Source organism: Leopardus geoffroyi, chromosome A2 (assembly GCF_018350155.1).
Source record: "Leopardus geoffroyi isolate Oge1 chromosome A2, O.geoffroyi_Oge1_pat1.0, whole genome shotgun sequence".
Taxonomy (NCBI): Eukaryota; Metazoa; Chordata; class Mammalia; order Carnivora; family Felidae; genus Leopardus; species Leopardus geoffroyi.
Genome location: NC_059331.1, coordinates 135,566,653 through 135,588,175, shown reverse-complemented (window position 1 = coordinate 135,588,175; position 21,523 = coordinate 135,566,653). Strand labels below are relative to the sequence as shown.

Sequence of the window (21,523 nt, the reverse complement as noted above, 5' to 3'; positions counted from 1 at the left end):
GTTCGAGCCCTGCATCCAGCTCTGTGCTGATGGCTCAGAGCCTGGAGCCTGCTTTGGATTCTGTGTCTCCCCCTCTCTCTGCCCCTCCCATGCTCATGCTCTGTCTCTCTCTGTCTCTCAGTAATAAATAAACGTTAAAAAAATTTTTTTTAATAATAATAATCAAAATCAATTAATTTTGATGGTCTTACTCTGGTTATGTAGGAGAATACCCTTGTTTGTAGGAAATGCTAAAGTAAAGTAAAGGGAATTACATCAGCAATGTACTCTCCAACAATTCTAGAAGGGGAAACAAACAAGTAATGGCTCCCTGGTGCTTGTAGCAGCATTATATTTTCAATTTATCTGTAAGTTTGAGATTATTTTTAAGTAAAAATTTTAGTTAAAAAAAACTGAATGAGGACTGTCAGAGGGGCTCCATGTAGACCACCAGTTGTTCCTTGTGACCAACATCATCAAATAGAAGGGCTCGGCTTACAGATGACCATGTACTGAATGGGAGAAGACCTAGGACCCTGAGAGTCCAGGGGCGGACAGGCCTGGATGAACCATAATGTAGGAGTAAGACTCTGGCAGAAAAGGTCCAGCTCCTCAGAAAACATAGGACAAGGAGTTTACGGAGTCAATAGAATATATCGGTTATATGAGGCACTTTAGAATTTGGGGCATTTGGAACCACTTGGACTCAGGTAAACTAGAGGTATCCAACTTGCAGATGAGTCATCTGGCCTCCACGATCAGAAAAATGAGGAATTTTTAAGATAATTAAGAACATGAATAGGGGCACCTGGGTAGTTCAGTCGGTTGAGCATCCGGCTCTTGACTTCGGCTCAGGTCATGATCTCATGGCTTGTGAGTTCAAGCCCCATGTCAGGCTCTGTGATGGCAGTTATAAATTTATAAACTTCATTAAAAAAAGAATATGAGCATGGAAATGATGTTACATGAACTAAAGTACACTCTGAGTACAGCATAGAATCAAGCTAGAAAGGTTCATTGGAATTAATGGAAAAGGACCTAGAATATTAGGCTTAGATGTCTCTATTTTATTTGCTAGGCAACAGAAAAACATTAAAGGATTTGAAAGCAAAATTCCAGTATGCAGAATAGATTAGGAGAGATTAGAGGCAGGAAGATCAACTGGGAGATTACTGTAATAAGATTATAAAGGCTGAAATACAGGTAGAAGTAGAAATCGAAGAGAGATTCATGAGGCATTACAAATCTGACAGGATTTGCCAACTACCACATATAAAGGAAAAGATAGATAAAGATTATTATGTCTCTTGAAAATGGTGGAATCCTTAAGAAAAATGGAGCTCTGCTAGCAAGAAAAGAGAAAGAGCTAGTGATCTGTATGTCAATGAAAATATCTAATAGGCTGTTAAGAATGCAAACCCGGAAGTTGGGAGAGAGTCAGAAAAGAAATCTACAGTTAAGTCTCATCTAACGTAAAATCACCAAAGGGTACAGCCTAAGAAAAGAAAATTGTTGAAAACAGAACCTTGAGATAGACCTTTAAAAAAAAATGGTTCAAGGAGTCAGAGAAAAATGCCTTATGTTAGATATTTTTCCTTTGCTCCCCTCCATGTCTACTTCCTGTCTTTCCCACTCTGCCCTCTGGCTTCTGGTTGGATCAGCCAATGAGAGACCCTTACAAGGGATTAAGAGAGTGAAAGGAGACTAGAGACAGGCATTTTTCCTAGTTGTCTGAGAATCATCTCAGGGTCACAAACTGGCCCTGTCTCTGTACTAAAGACCATGGCCCTTCTACAACTATCTCTCCAGGTTCCAGGAACTGCTGTTTCCCCTTGTCGCTTCAGACCTACATATGGTTATGGCTCCCTGCTACTTAGCACCAGTGTATTGCACTATTTTTTATTATTAATAAAATATCCTTTATTATTATCCTGCCCACATCTTCATAAATAATCCCTTTATTAAATTCTTCTCAATTAACAATTTGAGTGATCTGTTTCCTGCTAGGACCTTCACTGGCATAGTAACCTTATCTTTGCCAGCAATAATTATCTCCATAATATATATCAAAGCATTTAATTTCCCCCATTCAAAACTGCTTACACAAAGTTCTAGTCAACAGCCTTTTTTCTAGGATCCACTGGTCCATTCTACCTTTGGTCTCCTCTGTTGCCTTTCAAGATGCTGGATTCTAAGACATCAGAACTGGGATTCATCCTCACTAATCCTGTGGAAGCTGGTGCCTCCAGGGAAAAGGAGATCTGAAGACATCAGAAAAGCATACACTGCAGACCAGGAAGCAGCCTCTCCCTTCCCTGGCAAGAGACACATTGTTCCACATATACTGGCCCAGCCTTTGTGACCTATTGTTTCTCTCTTTGAAGACTGCCAATGGCCAGAAAGCCTACCTGTTTTACCAAAGGATGTGAGGCTGGCCAGAAGGAGCCAAGGAATGACTCAGCTAAGCTCTTGGCACCTTTCCCTGCTTACCTGATGGGATAAAATTTACTGACGCTGAAGAATGTAGCAAGTTGCCAACCACTAGCCTGTTAAAGAGAATCCTGGAATTGCCCAACCATCTACTGAAAGTGTGGCTTCAAGATTAAAGCCCCATTACTATTCAGGGTTTGGTGCCCCAGTCAGCTGCACTCCAGATTAAAATCACCTCTGTAAGACCAAGCCAAGCAGGCATGCTGGGCCTGACTTAGTAGCAGTGAAGACAATGGTACAAAGGAGTTTGGGGAAGGTGGGAAGAGAGATTCACTAAAACTAAGCCACTGAAAAGTAAAAGAATCACACAGAAAAGACCTGAACTTCTGAGTATTAAGTCATATAAGAATGTATTATTCCAGCAGGAAGAGATGTACCAAACCTGATAAGGAGGTGGCTTTTCTCCCACCTGTAAAAGAAAGCTATTTCATATACTGTTGTAGAACAGACCCACTCTGGCAATACTAAGCGCTATCCAGTTCACGGAAACCATCAATGTCTCAATGACTGCTAAATAGACATATACAATTGGAAATGGACATTAAAATAACAGTATATCACTTGGTACCCGTCAAACTAGCAAAAATATTGAAGTAGGTAACCTCAAGATTTGGTGACAATGTTGAAAAACAGAAGCTTGCACACAGGACTGGTAGAGTATATAATGGAATAACCAATGTGGTAAATTAATCATTGATCATAATTCTTCACATCCTCCTTGTTTTGAAATTATGATCCACATCTTTGCCAGATGACTTTGCAGTATCACCCACTAGAATTAGCAGGGTATATTTCCCCTCCCGCAGAGATGTTGGGCTTGGCCATGTGCCTTGCTCTGGCCAAACAGAAAACGAACAGAAGTGGCAATGAGCCAGTTCTAGGTATCGTCCACATGAGGTTTCACATACTTCTACTTGTCTTTCTTTTGCTCTTGCCAGTTCCCATGAGAATGGGTAGCTGTTTGTATAAAAGACTGAGAAAAATGGAACCCAACCTGCAGCCAACAGACTAGAGCCCAGAGTCTGGAATCAGGAATCTGGCCTCACTCATCGCAGTTGCAACACTCACAAATCAATGGGGAAATATAATTACTATTCCAAACCATTAAGTTTTAAAGTATTTGTCTGTTTGTTTCTATTTTGTTTTATGTAGCATTACTGCAGCAATCTCTGACTGCTACAACCATCTATAAAGTGATATGGCAATATCCAATAAAGTTAGAGATGTTCACATGGCTGAGAAATAGATGCTTCCGAGTATACGCCCTAAAGCAGAGGTTCTCAGCCAAATTATATTTAACATCTCCTTTTTATAAACAAATAATGTTAAACACCCTTTTTCTACCCCATAAGAAACCTAGCTGAAGCTGTGCTTGCAGGACTCTGGGAGTGAATATCTCCTTAAATTCTTCACCTACGCACCTCATTTGCCTCATCCCAGGACCAACCCTATTTTAAATAGTCCAATTGTATTCAGAATGCAAAGTTTTCATGACTTCAGTAGAAGATTTAATGAAATAGACAGATATTTGTACTCCTACAAAGTATCACCAAGAATGCAAAATCTACTGATACAGGCTGATGCAAATGTGTTGTATTAGTAACTCAGACACTACAAACAGTATTGCTACTGGAGTTATGAGTTTCCAAAATGATGAACAATTCTTGGTGAAGCTCTGAACAAAGTAGTCTTTAGTCGATTTACATGGTAATTTGAATTGTTAAAATCAATAGCATATACTATACCTATTAAAAAGGACATCTGGAATGAACAGATAACTATAAACAGATTTTTTGCCTGTATGAATACCTGTGGGATATATTTAAAAATTATGTAGGATACAGGAAAACATATACATTGTGGGTCACCAAGAATCCTTGTCCTCATCCTTTCAATGCCAATCATTGTAATAACTAAAATTGTCCCCCACAAATTTCTACACTTTCCCTACTGGGTACTATTACCATTGATAATCCCTTCCCTGGGGAAATCAGACACAAGTGCAAAGAGGTTTATGCAGCATTCACTGTTCATTTGTAATGAAATGTAGATGCCACAGTACATTCACACAATGGAATACTACACAATTAAAATAAATGAACTATGGCTACAACATGTAAAACTTTCACCAGCATATGTCAAATAACAGAAACAAGTTACTGAAAGGTATGTGCTGTACCCTTATTACTACCTTATTACTACTTTATTCATGTCAATATTTTAAACTTGCAAAAAATTACTACGTATTGTTTATGAATACATTAAATAAAAGGAAATAATACCAACTTCAGGAATACATTTACCAATAGAGAGGAAAGGGGGGGTAAGGGATATGGTACAGCTTTACCTGTACAGGTAAGCGTTAATTTAAAAAGAGAGAGAGAGAGAGAGAGAGACATGGGGCAGGAAATATACAAGATGAGCCAGGAGCATCTTGCAGCACTATAAAGTAAGGAAGTGCTTAAAAAGAAAAACCATAATGGAGGCACCTGAGTGGCTCAGTTGGTTAAGCGTCAGACTTCAGCTCAGGTCATGTCTTGCATTTCAAGCCATGCATTGGGCTCTGTGCTGGAGCCTGCTTCAGATTCTGTATCTCCCTCTGTCTGCCCCTCCCCCGCTCACATTCTTGTCTCTCTGTCAAAAATAAATACACAGTAAAAAAATAAATAAAATTTTTTAAAAAATTTTAAAAACCATAATGAAGAATGTATGTCAAAGGGACCCAGGAGTCATCTGAAAGGGCTCCCAGGGCACCTGGGTGGTTCAGTCAGTTAAACATCTGACTCTTGGTTTCAGCTCAGGTCATGATTTCATGGCTTTGTGGGTTTGAGCCCTGCTTTAGGCTCTGTGCTGACAGCTCAGGGCCTGGAGCCTGCTTCAGATTCTGTGTCTCCCTCTCTCTCTGCCCCTCTCCCGCTCATGCTGTCTCTCTGTCAAAAATAAATAAACATTAAAAAAAATTTTTTAATATATATATAAATATATATATGTATATATATAAAATAAATATCCATGAGCCCATACTAATGAAATAAACAGGAACAGATAAATCTCCTATGAGAACCATTCCAACTCTGCGTGTAAATACTCTACCCTCAAGGTGGGTAAGAGATTGATTATACAAACAGGCAGTGACCAGACCACATATAAAAATGGAACTCTGATCCAGAACTCACAACACCAGTCCTGAAAGCCAAACCACAACTTCTGTAGTAATCAGCCCAATCAGGACTTAACCAATAAATGACAGTTTCTCTAATTTTTTGTCCCCATTTCAAATTTAGGATCAACCTGAAAAAAACCTAAATATGCTCCCCTAAATCAACAACAGAGTATGTTCTGCTTATAGTTAGCCTTCTTCAGCTTCCCCGTGCCAAAAGCCTCCAGTTAGGGCCTACCTGAAGCCTTCCTTTTTTTTCTGCTGCAAAGCTTTCTTACTTAGTTGCTTGCCTTCCAGTCCCTGCCAAAAGCAAGTGAGGGTGGCTGTAGCAAGCTCTGAAGTAATAGCCTTTACTTGTTCTCCTTTGCATGGTCCTTGTTTATTTCCATAAGGGGAAGCAAAACTCTTCAATCTTTAATTGTGGGCTGCGCAAAGTGACTTCCATTCTAAGAGGACAGTATTTGGGGATGGAGGTGGGCGGGAGGGAGAGTCACTTTACAGTGTAGAACTTGACAAACACTACCTCAGCTAGCTGATCAAGGTCAACATCAACACTGATAAGTCAAACTGATAGTATGTACCCTTGATATGTATAAAAATGGCACTATACCTCTGTGGTCTTCCTCCCCAAAACCCATAATACCAGAAAGATCATGAGAAAAATACCAAAAAATTTCAACTAATGGATAGTCTACAAAACACCTAACCAGTACCCTCAAAACTGTCAAGGTCATCGAAAACAATAAAAGTATGAAAAACTGTCACAGCCAAGAGGAGTCTTAAGAGACAGGACTGCCAAATGTAGTGAGTATGGTATTCTGAATGGGATCCTGGACCATAAAAGAACATTTGGTAAAAACTAAGGAAATGTGAATAAACTCTGCACTTCAGTTAATAAGGATATATCAAGATTGTTCATTAATTGTTACAAATGTACCACACTAATGTACATTAATAATAGAAACTGGGTGTGAGGTATATAGGAAGTCTTTACACAAAGTAATTTTTCTTGTAAATCTAAAAGTGTTCCATAAAATACAGTTTATATAGTTTACACTAAAAAGAGAAAGGAAAAGCAATATGAATACTTATGGCAAAATATTCCTATCCTTTTCCATACAGGTAAAATGCATCAGAATCAGAACTTTTTCAATTTTTTTAATTCTTCACAATGAACTCCAATTTAACCTCAACAGATTCTCACTCTTCCTTTTTCATCCTTCAGCCACATTTGCAGTGTTCTGAAGGCACCAAGTTCTGAAGGCACTTTGTTAATGCAGTTCCATTAGCCTCAGGGATTCCTAGAGCAAGGTCTAACTCAGTAACTTCCACCATGAATTTAAAGCTTTCTCATCCCTTGGTGTTTGGTATTGATTTGCTCCTTTGGGCTCTGCACATTTTACTTTGGATTACAGTTGATTGTATGCCTGTTTCTCTTCCCCTCTCTGCACCAAGGACCTTGAAGACAGGAACCATGTCTTATTCACATTTCTATTCTCCACACCTATCCCACTCTTCAATCTTCTTGTTGGCTAGTCAATGACAAAAAGAGATTCCTATAAAGCTAAGTATTAATGGAATTCACATATTAAGAGCATATTTTGAATGAAATAAAACATTTTATTGAGATAAATGCAACAAAGTAATGTAATCCACCAATAAGGTACTGTCTTGATGTCAAAATGTTTTTATATCTCCTTTTGCTTTTGCAGGTATTCTAAACATAAGAATATACATTAAAAAGGCATTTATGTTCTACTTCTAAGTCATGTTTATTCCTAGAGAGTAAGCTAGACATGAAACAATGGGTGGTCATAATGTTCAAGACACAGTAGGGAAAAGCCCATCCTATACCCTCACTGTTACACAACTCTGTTTCCCTGGTTAGTCCCAGTCTGCTAATCACTACACATACTAATATCATTTAAGTTTTCCCTTTAGACTGGGCCATAACAAATCTCTGTTCTCTCTTAACAGTTTTGATGCAAGCTTTAAATTTAGATCCCCTCCCACTTAAACAGTAACATGTTGTTTGCCTTATATTTTTTAAGTATCTTACTTGTTTTCTCCATCACATATATTCCCATGGTTAAAACTAAAAGTGCTCATTTTAAGATTCACAGTTCTTTTAACTGTCTTTTAAAATCCAGCAGAAATAGTTACAGTATTTTCTGTGGCTAAGCAAAACAAAAACAAAAACAAAAACAAAAAAACCCAAAATACACAACCTGTAAAAACTGAACATTTTTATGAATACTTCTATAACCAAAACTAATATCTGTATATCTTTGTTGAAACTTAATTGTCAGTGCTTCTGTACTTCCCTCTAAGAATTTAATTGTTCCAATAATGTAAAGAAAGAAAAAGTTTATTTTTAGGATAATGCCTTTCTCCAACAAATTAGATTTTCTATAAAATTGTATATATTACATTTTCACAGTTTTACTGAGTGATAATGACAATGCATATATAACTTTTGGCTTAGATAAAAAAATAATTGAGAAGCAAGTTTCTAATATTTAAATATTATAATTTAGCTTCTTGCACTTTATCTCTCAAGTGTAAGGGTGCAGTTTAAAATATTCTCTTTGTTAGCAGAGCCAAATAAGTGAAGAAAAACTTTCTCTAAACCACAATCTCAAGTACTCTATCTAAGCCTGAACTGAGAAAAGTATAATTTATTTTTGTTTTACTTTTTCTTTGTCTTGTTTTATTTTAAATAAAAGATACCAATGACAGAGGATGGGAATTGCCCACCAGCACAAACCAGATCACACCAGTAGTTAGTATGTGCCATTATAGGAATATAAATGTATATCCTGGAAAGGACACCAATGGAGTCAAGTGAATATAATAAACACCCCAAGAGCATCAATTTATTAGTTCTATTAGTAATGCTCAATAAACAGTACCTAGCAAATAAAGGAAAAGATCAATTTGGTAGAAAAGTAAATTTCATTCTCTCATTCTCTCTTTCTCTTAAAGAGACTACAAACTGGAAAAGCTTAAGAGAAGAGCTATACTCTACCTATTGCAAAACAAATAACAATTTACAATGGTATTACAATAGACTTCTTAACAAAACAAAAAATCCTCTAACTGTAGATCACACATAAATCTAGACCCAAACTGCTTCTTTTTTTAAGACTTTTATGCCTCAGAGTGTTTCAAATGTTTGTGTTATTTTAAATTGTTAAGCGTTTTATACAAAAAAATAACAAATAGTGCTTGCTCACTGACCTAAGAGATCCTTTAAAGCCCTCTACAGTTTTCTCAAATTTTCAAAAAGGTTGACCTTAACCAACATCCTTTGTTAGATCTGTTAAGTCAATTTACGAAACAAAGTTAGGGTACTCCGTAAAGTATGCCTATAGCTAGCACACTTTCAGTTTCCTAAAATTCAGAGAAAAAAATTCTTTCTCAGATAAATGTTGCCTTATTTTGCTGAGAAATTTAGTAGCGGGAATTTCACAGTGATTCCTCTGACCACAGCCACAGCTAATATGAAACACTGCTGGGGCTAATGGAGCCTGTCAGTTTCTTATTTTAGCACAATAGGTACTGCAGGAATGCCTGCTATATTTGAATGACTGGTAACAGTAACACAGGAGCAACTAAGCTACTCCACTGTAACATCAAAAAATAATTTCATTACATATTCTCTCTCTTCTGGGAAAGTAAAAGCCTTTTATAGATATCTTTACAATGACATCTCAAATACAATGAGGATGCTAGAAGATATTGCTTCATATTTACAACAAACAGATGTTCAGTCCTGTGTAGTTAAAAACAACCCAATAGGGGCGCCTGGGTGGCTCAGTCGGTTGAGCGTCCAGCTTCGTCTCAGGTCATGATCTCGCGGTCTCTGAGTTTGAGCCCTGCGTCGGGCTCTGTGCCGACAGCTCAGAGCCTGGAGCCTGCTTCTGATTCTGTGTCTCCCTCTCTCTCTCTGCCCCTCCCCTGCTCATGCTCTGTCTCTCTCTCTCTGTCAAAAATAAATAAACACTAAAAAAATTTTTTAAAAAACCAACAATAAACCATTACCCTGCTTAGTGCAATTCTTAGATATTCTTCAAACACTACCCAGGATAAATGAGATCCCATTATATATTTTAACCTGCCATTTCCCTGTGAGAGACAAAGCCTATAGAATACAAACTTCTAGAGAAACAACCTACTACAATGCCTTGGATTTAAATAGTTTAAAGTCTACAAAGCACTTTCTCATTCAATTAATTTATCATCTCATATGAAGTTGCACTCCAGTCAAGGAACCAATTCCATCACGAGGCTGGTAAACCAAAGGCGAATAATCTCAGCCATAGAGACTCATGCCATGATCTCAGCCATGACCCAAATTCATACAATGCCCAGGGTTGTGCCTACTAGAGTCTATTTAGCAAGTACAAATACTCCTTAAGTTGTACTACTTGTCCAGTTCTATACTTGCTGTCAATCCCATTCCAGCCCCATGTCCAGACAGTCACTGAGCATCATCTGACTAGTCACGTTTACACCAGACTATTTCTTCTTCTCCGTAGTGTTTTCCAGCTCTGAATTTGCCCATTAATTCTACCTAGGGCAAACACCTCCTCTGATTCACAAGAACGCTCTTTTTTCCTCCCTTGTCTTTGAGCTTTTGCCCCAGTTATCTCAGCAGAATCCCCTATCTCTCTGAGTTTCAGTTATGAGCTAAATAATAAACCCAGCCTTGAATGGTGAGTGTCAACAACAGCCCTCTGAACCAAGGGAAAGAAAAACCTTATGTGGTGAAGCGAAATAAGAAATGTACCACCACTGCCATTAATCTTGGGAAGCCTTAAAAATACTCATGCATTCACCTTTTCACATATTATCACTGAGTGATGACCATATGATGGAAATACAAAGATGAAAAAGTCATAACCCCTGCTCTCAGAAGAACCCAGTAAAGGTTAATTCCTCATCCCTTCCTAGTTCACATCAACAGATTTACATTCAATCCTATTTTTAAGATGTGACTTTACCATGCATGGACCTTGCTCATAAGGAGCAAAATATACCTGGAAGCATTAGTGAACCTGGCAATATATTAGAAGATGATAATTGTTCAGCACAGAAAACAAATGCAGAACCTGGGAGGAATACAACTGACATGAGATCATAGATCCAAATAATAACTGACAGGAATAATCTGTCAATCTACAGGCACCTGCCTCTCCTCTCCAAATGAATGAATAAACAAACCAGTGGATGAATGAATTAACTAATGAATAAACACAGTCAGAGTCCACAAAATGGACTAACAACCAGGTATACAACATATGGTTGTTAGTATTATTTATGCTCAGGGCTCAGTGCTAAAGGTTATCTCATTTAGAGTTCAAAATAAATCTAAGAAATAGAGATTATCCTCCTCATCTTGTAAATGAGAAGAGTCTTAATTTGTCCAATGATACCCAGCAGATGGCAAACTGGGATTTGAACTTAAATCTTCTAAATTCAATGCTCCTTTCATCTCATCATAGCTGGTATTCCTTTCTTTCATCAGATAGTACTTTACAGAGAAAAACATATTACAATGAAATTGGCAATAAAGCACATTTCTTAAATGCTAAAACTATTTTCATTCTGGCTTCTCATATAAACTTAGAAATGCTTCTATAGTTAGTGGGAAGAATATGCAAATACATGAATTAAAACTTGTGCTTAAGTATTTCTAATCACTTCAAATTCTGCTTCTGTGTGTTTCATAATGCCTGACAATAATGCTATGAAAGCCTTCCCAACCAAATCTTTCTTCTTTTACCCTGCCCTTCCCTATATATAAGAACTTTTTCCATGTTAGTAGAATCCCAAGCTCCTTCCTTACAGATAATATGAGGTACCTAACTCTGCAAATCCCATGTTTGAAGTTTCAGGTCATATTAGGCAAACTGGCTCCCAATGCGATCAATTTTTTTACTCTTAATATTCTTTATATTAAACTTACTTTACAATATGGACCAAAAGGATAGCTTTCCTTATAGTCTACCCCTAAAGAATGGATCAAAACATATAAATATTTTGGAACATCAGTCAAGATTTCAGGGTAGCCTTTATCACTTAGAGTCAGTAAACACAATTCTCAATCTCATAAGAAATGACTAACTACATGATAATCTTATGATTATTATTCTAAATTCTTGATCAGATATATTGTTTATATCTGTTTTGAGCAATTCTTTAGCTGTCATTTCTTTCTGGAATTTCTTTTGAGAAGAATTCTCCCGTTTCATCATTTTGACTAGTTTTCTGTCCCTTAGGTGTTTTCATAGCTTGTTATGTGTCCTGCACCTGCAAGCACTACTATATTAAAGAAGGGTCATACACTGTCCAGGGCCTGGCCCTTCAGGAGGTGTTTTTTGGAGTGTGTTACATGCTTTCTGTTGTTGTGACTCTGGTTGCTTTATCTCCCTACTCGTAGTGGTGGTTTGGACCCTCCACCAGGTGTGCTTTGATTTGTTCGTTGAAGTAACTCAGGAAAAAATGAAATAAAATTAAAAAAAAGAAAGAAATGAATACCTGACAGATTTGAAAAACATTCCCAAAAAACAGTGCTACTGCTGAGTCACCACAACCAAATGACATAGTTTTCCATTCAACAAAACATACTAAGCCCTAGGCCCTAAACAGTCACTGTTCAAGATCCTGGGGATAGGCAGTAAGACAAAACAAGACCCTTACTCCCATGGCGTTTACAGTCACTTGTGGGACAACAATGAGAAGGCATAAAAAAAGAATACAAAGGACGGGGGCCTGGGTGGCTCAGTTGGTTAAGCAACTGACTCTGGCTCAGGTCATGATCTCACGGTTCATGGGTTCGAGCCCCGCGTCAGTCTCTGTGCTGACAGGTCAGAGACTGGAGCCTGCTTCGGATTCTGTGTCTTCCTCTCTCTCTGTTCCTCCCCTGCTTGTTCTCTGTCTCTCAAAAATAAATAAACGTTTAAAAAAAAAGAAAAAAGAATACAAAGGACCAGAGAACATCACCAGAAACATCAACTCTACAGGTAACTCAATGGCACTAAATTCATCTTTCAATAATCACTCTGAATGTGAATGGACTAAATGCTCCAATCAAAAGACACTGGGTATCAGAATGGATAAAAAACAAGATCCATCTATTTGCTGCCTTTTAGAGACTAATTTTAGATACTAGCAAACTGAATTCAACAGTACCTTAAAATAATTATTCACTATGATCAAGTGGGATTTATTTCTGGGCTACAGGGATTGTTCAACATTTGCAAATCAATCAATGTGATACACCACATTAATAAAGGAAAGGATAATCATATGATCCTTTCAATAGATGCAGAAAAAACATTGCACAAAATACTCCATACTTTCTTGATAAAAACCCTCAAGAAAGTATGGATAGAAGGAATATACCTCAATATCATAAAAGCCATGTAGGAAAGGCCCACAGGTAACATCATCCTCAATGGGGAAAAACTGAAAGCTTTCCCCCTAAGCTCAGGAACACAACAGGGATGTCCAGTCTCACCACTGTTGTTCAATATAGTACTAGGAAGTCCTAGCCTCAGCAATCAGACAACAAAAAGAAATAGACATGATATTCTACATGGAAAACCTGAAAGACTCCACCAAAATACTGCTAGAACTGATATGTGAATACAGCAAAGGTGCAGGATATAAAATCAACGTACAGAAATCAATTGCATTTCTATACACAAATAATGAAAGAGCAGAAAGAGAAATCAAGGAATTGATCCCATTTACAACTGCACCAAAAACCATAAGATACCTAATAATAAACCTAAGCAAAAAGGTAAAAGATCTGTATGCTGAAAACTACAGAAAGCTTATGAAAGAAACTGAAGAAGACACAAAGAAATGGAAAAATATTCCATGCCCATGGATTGGAAGAACAAATATTGTTAACATGTCTATATTATCCAAAGCAGCCTACACATTCAATGCAATCCTTATCAAAATAACACCAACATTCTTCACAGAGCTAGAATAAACAATCCTAAAAATGGAACCAGAAAAGACCCTGAATAGCCAAAGTAACACTGAACAAGAAAACCAAAGCTGGAAGCATCACAATTCCAGACTTTAAGCTGTATTACAAAGCCGTAATCACCAAGACAGTATGGTACTGACACAAAAACAGATACATAGATCAATGGAACAGAATACAGAACCCAGAAATGGACCCACAAATGCATGGCCAACTAATCTTCAACAAAGCAGGAAAAGAGTATCCAATGGAAAAAAGACAGTTTTCTTCAGCAAATGGTGCTGGGAAAACTGGACAACGACATGCAGAAGAATGAACCTGGACCACTTTCTTACACCATACACAAAAAGAAACCCAAAATGGATGAAAGACACAAATGTGAGACAGGAAACCATCAAAATCCTACAGGAGAAAACAGGCAACAACCTCTTTGACCTCAGCCACAGCAACTTCTTACTAGACATGTCTCTGGAGGCAAGAAAAATAAAAACAAAAAATGAACTATTGGGACTTCATCAAGACAAAAAGCTCCTGTACAGCAAAGAAAACAATCAACAAAACTAAAAGGCAACTGATGGAATGTGAGAAGATATTTGCAAACGACATATCAGATAAAGGGTTAGTATCCAAAATCTATAAAGAACTTATCAAATTCAACACCCAAAAAAACAATGATCCAGTGAATAAATGGGCAAAAAACATGAATAGGGACTTTTCCAAAGAAGACATCCAGATGGCTAACAGACACATGAAAAGATGCTCAACATCACTCACCATCAGGGAAATACAAATCAAAACCACAATGAGATACCACCTCACACTTGTCAGAATGGCTAACATTAACAACTTAGGAAACAACAGATGTTGGCAAGGATGCAGAGAAAGGGGAACCCTTTTGCACTGTTGGTGGGAAAGCAAACCGGTACAGCCACTCTGGAAAACAGTATGGAGGTTCCTCGAAAAGTTAAAAAATAGAACTACCCTATGACCCAGCAATTGCACTACTAGGTATTTATCCAAAGGATACAAAAATGCTGATTCAAAGGGGCACATGCCCCTCAATGTTTATAGCAAAGCTAACCAATAATAACCAAATTACAGAATGAGCCCTAATGTCCATTGACTGATGAATGGATAAAGAAGATGTGGTGTATATATATATATATATATATGCAGTAGAATACTACCCAGCAATCAAAAACAATGAAATCTTGCCATTTGCAACAACATGGATGGAACTAGAGTGTATTATGCTAAGTGAAATAAGTCAGTCAGAGGAAAATAAATATATGATTTCACTCATGTGGAATTTAAGAAACACAACAGATGAACTTAGGGGAAGGGAAGAAAAAATAGGATAAAAATGGAGGCAAACCATAAGAGACTCTTAAATACAGAGAACAAACTGAGGGTTGATGGAAGGGAGGTGGTGGCGGGGGATGAGCATTAAGGAGGGCATTTATTGGGATGAGCACTGGGTGTTACATGTAAGTGATGAATCACTGGGTTCTACTCTTGAAACCAATACTACACTGTATGTTAACTAACTTGAATTTAAATAATTTTTTAAAAGAATGCATAAATAAATAAACAGATAAGAACTATAGCAAACAGTGCTAACTGCTATGCAGAGAATTCAAATACGGTGATATGACAGTAACTGAATGGTCATTTTAGATTGGGTCATCAGGAAAACCTCTCAAAAGAAGTGAATTTTAGCAGAGATGTGAATAGTTAAGACTACTGTGCAAAAATCAAGTAGGAAAGCATTCTGGGGGGAGGGCACAGCTAGTGCAAAAGCCATAAGGCAGGAATAAGCAAGTATGTTGAAGAATAAAGAAAAAAAATCACAACGTGTCTTAGAAGGGAGTGATCTCAAGAAAGAGTGGTAGAAGTTCAGAAAGGAAGAGTAGAAACAGGTCAGATCATCCAACTTTGTAAGCCGGCAGAATATATTTGGACTTTACTTTCAGTGAGATGGAAAGCCTTTGAAGGAAGCTGCATAGTATCTGAAGTTGTATACAGCAGGAATTAGAGTTCAAACCAGAAAAAATATATTCACTAAGTATATATGTTCACATATATTAAGTCCATGTATTTGCTTGTTTCTACACTCTACACTCAATGAAATTTATCCCAAAACACTGCAAAAGAATCCTAGAGCTAGAAAGAATCTTAAAGAATATAAAACTATCACTGTACATGTACAGAAACTGAGGGCCTAAAGAAAAAGTATCACTGGGACACCAATGGCTCGGTTGCTTAAGCATCTGAATCTTGATTTCAGCTCAGGTCATGATGTCACAGTTTGTGAGATCAAGCCCTGAGTCAGGCTCTGCACTGACAGTGTGGAGCCTGCTTGGGATTCTCTCTCTCTCCCTCTCTCTGCCCCTTACCCCCTCTCTCCCCCTCTCTCTCTCTCTCAAAATAAATAAAAAACATTTTTAAAAATCTTTTTAAAATAAGTATCATTTACATTTCTTCATTAATGGCTGAGAGAAATGTCTCCAAAATAAGTAAGGACAACTAAAATGTCTGGGATATATCCTAAACTCAAAGCTGACATTAATTAGAAAATTATCCTTTCATGTGTTCATGAACTGGACCACCATGAATCACACGCATATGACCAATCACAGAATTTAAGTTTTTGTGTCAACCTCTGACCTGGATGTGAAGCTAAAAATTTAAGTAAGGCACATACCCACTAACGTGTTTAATCAATTTAATCATTCCAATCCCAACCCACTGAGTACACCACAACCTGGAAATTCATTCATCCAATGAATGGTAAGGAACTACTCCTATGTGCAAGAAATTATACTGGAAAACAAAGAATTAGAATCACAAAACAATAATTCATGCAAGGTAAAATCTGCCAACATGCCTCTCAGATAACAGCACTTCAGCTGAAAGGATCATCTGGCAGCAGGCAAGCTGGTCCTTGAAGGATGAGTAGGATTTACAGATGGGGAGAACATTTTAGACAACAGGCACAGTGGGGGTAAAAGACCTACATTAACTGCAAGCAGCCTTTGAGACCAGAAATCTAGAGTATTAATTACATTTAGAGCAACTATTTCCAATATGAAAATACTCAAAACTGAGTTATAACTAAATGATATTTATGTTTCATTTCAGCTCAGTAATATAAGAGTTTTGCATCTGTATTTACCACCTTAATTAACACCAAAAAAAAAAAAAAGTGTTATAATATAAACAAACTTAAGCCTAGGTCAGACTATTACATTTGTTTTCTAAAAGGAATTAAATAGCATTTCAAAAGCCTTTGAAAATTTGCTTTTCAGGAAACATAAAAAGAAATGGAAAATCACGTATGCTGCCTGGTGCAAAACTTGCAAAGGCGCCCTTTTTAAGAAACGATGTTAACATGCAAAGTGTTTTAAATTCAGCATCCAAAATTTCAGAACACAGAGTAGATGAGAAAGTGCTATCAACATTGCAGTATAAAGTTGTGCTACTTTTTAAAGACTAATCTATTCCACTGTTTCTCTTGAATAATACCCTACATGACTGCTCCTATCAACAATTAATTTTCTGCCCTTTGGGAAAAGGGCATTATTTTAATTATATTTTATTATATTAATTTATTATTATATATATATTATTTTAATACATTAATTTATATTATTTTAATTATTTTAATATATTAATTCACCTGAAAACTGACAAGCAATAACATAATTTGGGGCTTTTAAAAATCATGTTAAAAGTTCATTCTATTTTCAGTAAATCATAGGAAATTGTTTTAACATTCTCCTAGCCAACTCAAGGGCAGAGCATCAAAAAAAATCAATTATCAAAGCTAACCAATGTGTGCTATTTCTAATATGTTTGTATTCTCCCTTATCTTTCTTAAAATTCATTTTTCATTGCAAGATCTCATTGCCAATGTGATGTTTTCCCTACGTGGAATTCTCCAAACTTTATCCTTAAATGGCACAGGTAGGCTCAATGCAGTGAAGGTCAAGTAAACCCACATGGTAGTAGTAAGGAAGTAGAACAATGGAACTCGGGCACACCATAAAAAGAACCTTAAAGGTATTTTTACTTGGAAAACCATACATGATAGAAGAGCAACAAAGGTATCATTGTTCATTAAAGTCTTTTTCTTTCATTGTTTTAACTTCCACATGATTCACAGTTAGCTGAATCTGACCTTGGAAAGACTACTTTCTGCATCCCCAACTTAGAACCACAGAATTCTCTTCATGTTCCAAAGTTCAGTCCAAGAAAAGCTCCCACTGCCTTGCCCTGCTTCACTTTGCATTACAGAAAGTTTTTCCCATGTGGTAAACTGCTAATTTTGCCTGAGTTTTACAAACTTGTAGATCTTCCCCATGATAGCACCTGTCACAATGTCCTATGCATTGGAGGCATTCAAGAAATTTTTTTAAAGAGCAAATCAGACAAAGCACATTTATCAAAAAACAGATCAAATGAGGTCAGAAATATTAAAGTTGTCATTGGTAATCAATCTATTAAGAACATGCCAAGCAGATATCCAAAACAACTCTGGAACATTTTTACCAGATTCCACAAAGTACAGAGTTGGGGCTGTGTCATGGAAGCCCTGGGCTCCTGGCTGCCTCACCAGTCTGCCCAACTGTGATGATGTCTTCACCATCCCTGAGGAAGGAGGCCTGTGCTACCCACAGCTCCCTAAAGGCAGCTCTAGACTCAGTGGCAACCGCAGGGATACTCGCCTTCACCGCCACAGGAAGAGCAAGCACCAGTACTTAGGAATAGAAAAATGAGTCCTATTAGAATCCACTAGCTCTCCCTGCAAGGACAATGTCCCCATTTTCCTCATCTTCTCACAAAAATAGCAGAGAGGTAGTTGTCTCTATATGCTTCTCCTTTTACCTTCTTTTATGACTAAAATGTGCATAAAACCACACTGAAAACAGAAGTCCAGCATCACTACAGAAAACAGCCTCAGGCTCCCTCCATCATATATCTGATGAGATCCAGCCCTGAAGGCCTGTACGTCTTCACATTTTCTATCGCTTACAAGCCCAAAAGAGCAACAACCCTTTACAAATTAACAAAGGTATTTGTAGACATGCCAGATTTACAGCTGCTGGGAGAAGATCTAACTACAGTATTTTCTCCCTTAAAAACTACATCGTTTCCCAATAGGTGTTCTGCTTCTTGCCTGTTCTGCACAGAGGATTGATAAATGGCACTTATGGGCACATGCACACAAATACACACACGGATGATTATTTAATCTACTTTTTAAAAAATGTGGTATACAAATGTGTGTTCCAAAACACAAATCTTAAAGTTGTATTAAATAGGAAATGTTCACATTTTTTTAAATCCTGCAATAAATTTCTGGGAAGAAAAAAAATCAAATTATCAAGAAATACAGGATTTCCTTACCACATATATTCAAATAACTTCTCAAAATTACAGGGCTTTGGGACTAGAAGTATCCTGGAGATATATTCGCCTAAAACAATGAAGATGTATTGTGACAATCAGCAACTCTATATGAAAAATAGCCAGAAAGCCATGGTCTTTGAGATGACTAAATACAAAGGCTGAGCAAAAGTTATTAAAAATGAAAGGATGATTCTAGGGTGCAGGATCCTGTCTCCCAGGGTCACTATGAAACAAATGTAAGTATGAACATGAGTTCAAGTTACAGTTATCAAAGTGCCTGAGGTTTAGAATTTAAAAGCACAAGTATCTAACAAAATGAGTAGATTATCTCAAACGTTCTAAAAACTGTTTTAGTGAAGTTAACAACACACAGGAAAATGCATTACCAGACCTGGACTCCAACAGTATGTAAATACATCCATTACATACATATTCTGGGCTGTCAGGATTCTCCAAAGTACTGTGAAACGCAACCAAACTAAACTAACTAAATAATAAAAACCTATCTATCTTTAGTCCCACAACTATTTCCAGACTTCGAAAAGGACCGTAACCCTTCCTTCAAAATATATTTTGTGTTTCTGAATTGTCCCTGGAGTGTTTCTATCGGCGTGGATTTTCTTTGTGGCTGTTTTTTAAGGATTCAGTCGGCTGGCTGCCAATTTATTAAGGTCCTGTTCTAATCACCTTCACTTACGACCGTGGGTATGAGACATGCGGGACTCACTTCCTTAGCATGCGGAGCTGGATCAAAGATTCGGGACAGGCTAGTTACCAGAGCCTAAGGCAGGCGGGGAGAGGGTACAGAGAAGGGTAGAGAACACTTAAAACCATCACGAATTCGATTTCCCGTCTCTCCTTGTCCCTCTGACATTCCGTTTGGTAACCCGACACGTCATCCATACCCCTAACAAGGTATCCCTCTTCCCTTCTAAGTCACAGCGACCCCGCCCCGCCCCTCAACGCCGGGGGCTCAAATTCGGACCCCCAAGGGCGCAGCCCGGGCAGTCGAGCCCCCGGGTCCCGGCTCGGCTCCTGCTGAGGGCCTTCAGAGCTGGGCACCCCTGGCAGCACCCCCACGGAGGCGCCCTCCGCCGGCCGAGTGCCGGCGCCTGGGGAGAGAAGCCCGGCGCGACTACACTTCGGGTGTTCGGCACCCTCGGCAGAGAGGCAGTGAGGAAAGGCACGGTCTAACTCTGAGGGGAACCTCGGGGTCCGCGCGCAGACACCCGAGGGGGCGTCCGCGGGAACGCCCTCGCTCCCGACTCCCATCCTCTCTGTCGCCTGCAGACGAGCACCCGGCAGGGCGACCGGATCAGGTCGCGGTGCCGACGCCGCCTGCCGGGCCCGCCTCGCGGCGTGTGCGCGGCGCGGCTCCACCTCCGCGGGGCCGGAAAGGCCGCCGGCCGCCCCCTCACGCTCCTCGGACCCCGCCGCCGGGCCCGGCCACCTGAGGCGCCGCGTCCTCGGCGGGTGGCCGCGGGCGTCCGGTGCGCGGGCCCCGGCGCGTCCCCGAGCGCGCGCCCGGCCTCCCGCCCCCGCCAGCCGCGGCCCCGCGCGAGTTGCACTAACTTTCCGGGGCGGGGGAGGGGCGAGCGCCGTGGGCCCGACTGCCCCGGCCTTACCTGTGCTCAAGTTGTCGTTGATTTTCAAGGGCACACGCAGGATGTAGACCAGGAAGAGCACGATGAAGAACCACACGGTCCAGAGATAAGTCCAAGACCAAACTATGCAGGACTTGAGCTGCTCCAGAAAGCCCGTGCCCGCTTCAGCCATTTTTCAGCGCTGCTCTCTGCTGCCGCGGCTCTCGGTGTCTGCCGGGATGATTCACCGGCCCGGAGGCGCCGCTCGCGCCGCCGCCGCTGCCGCCGCCGCCGCCGCCGCCGCCGCCGCCGCCGTGGCCCGGCGCCCCCGGAGCCCGCCCGCCGCCCGGGACGCGGGCGCGGCGGGAAATCGCGCGGGCCACGGACGCGCCTACCTTTCCTTTTCCAGCCTTATTGCTAACTCTCTGAAGGCCCCTACATGTGGCTTTCGTGGAGGGATCACGTGGCCCCTGCCCCCTCACGTTCTGATGCCATTTATATTTATTGTGCTAATATTTAGAAAGACAGGCCAACTGGGGCGCGGAGGGGAACTCTTGATAATGATAACTCACATATGTTGAGGGTTTACTATATGACAGGCACTGTTCCAAGCTCTGTAGGATCTCATTTAACCCCTTCAACAGTCCCCATTCTGTAGACAGGGAAACCGAGGCACAAAGCGATCTAGTAGTTTACCCTAAACTCGAGCCAAATTAAGTTGCAGTGTGATGAATGCCACACATCGACCCATAGAGGTCTTAAACTCTACACTCCACTCCTTGTTTTCAAAATTCAGACTCAGAGGGATGAATAAACTCAGGGCAGTTGGGAAAAGATAGATGTGCTCCCGTCACTGGTTAGTAGGCTGGAAAATAAATCATGCTGTTAAGCAAG

The 21,523-nt window shown here is 39.4% G+C and overlaps 1 protein-coding gene across 5 annotated transcripts in view; it reads right to left on the bottom strand.

Annotated features, from left to right (window-relative positions):
- The window catches only part of ST7 (suppression of tumorigenicity 7), a 251,253-nt gene extending 230,300 nt beyond the window's left edge, over window positions 1–20,953 (bottom strand). For all 5 annotated transcript variants that reach the window (XM_045495396.1, XM_045495398.1, XM_045495395.1 and 2 more), the window contains exon 1: window positions 20,672–20,953. In XM_045495396.1, the coding sequence (XP_045351352.1) occupies window positions 20,672–20,822 (151 nt within the window). In that variant the 5' untranslated portion in view covers window positions 20,823–20,953. The remainder of the gene's footprint in view (window positions 1–20,671) is intronic.
- Window positions 20,954–21,523: the final 570 nt, after the last annotated feature.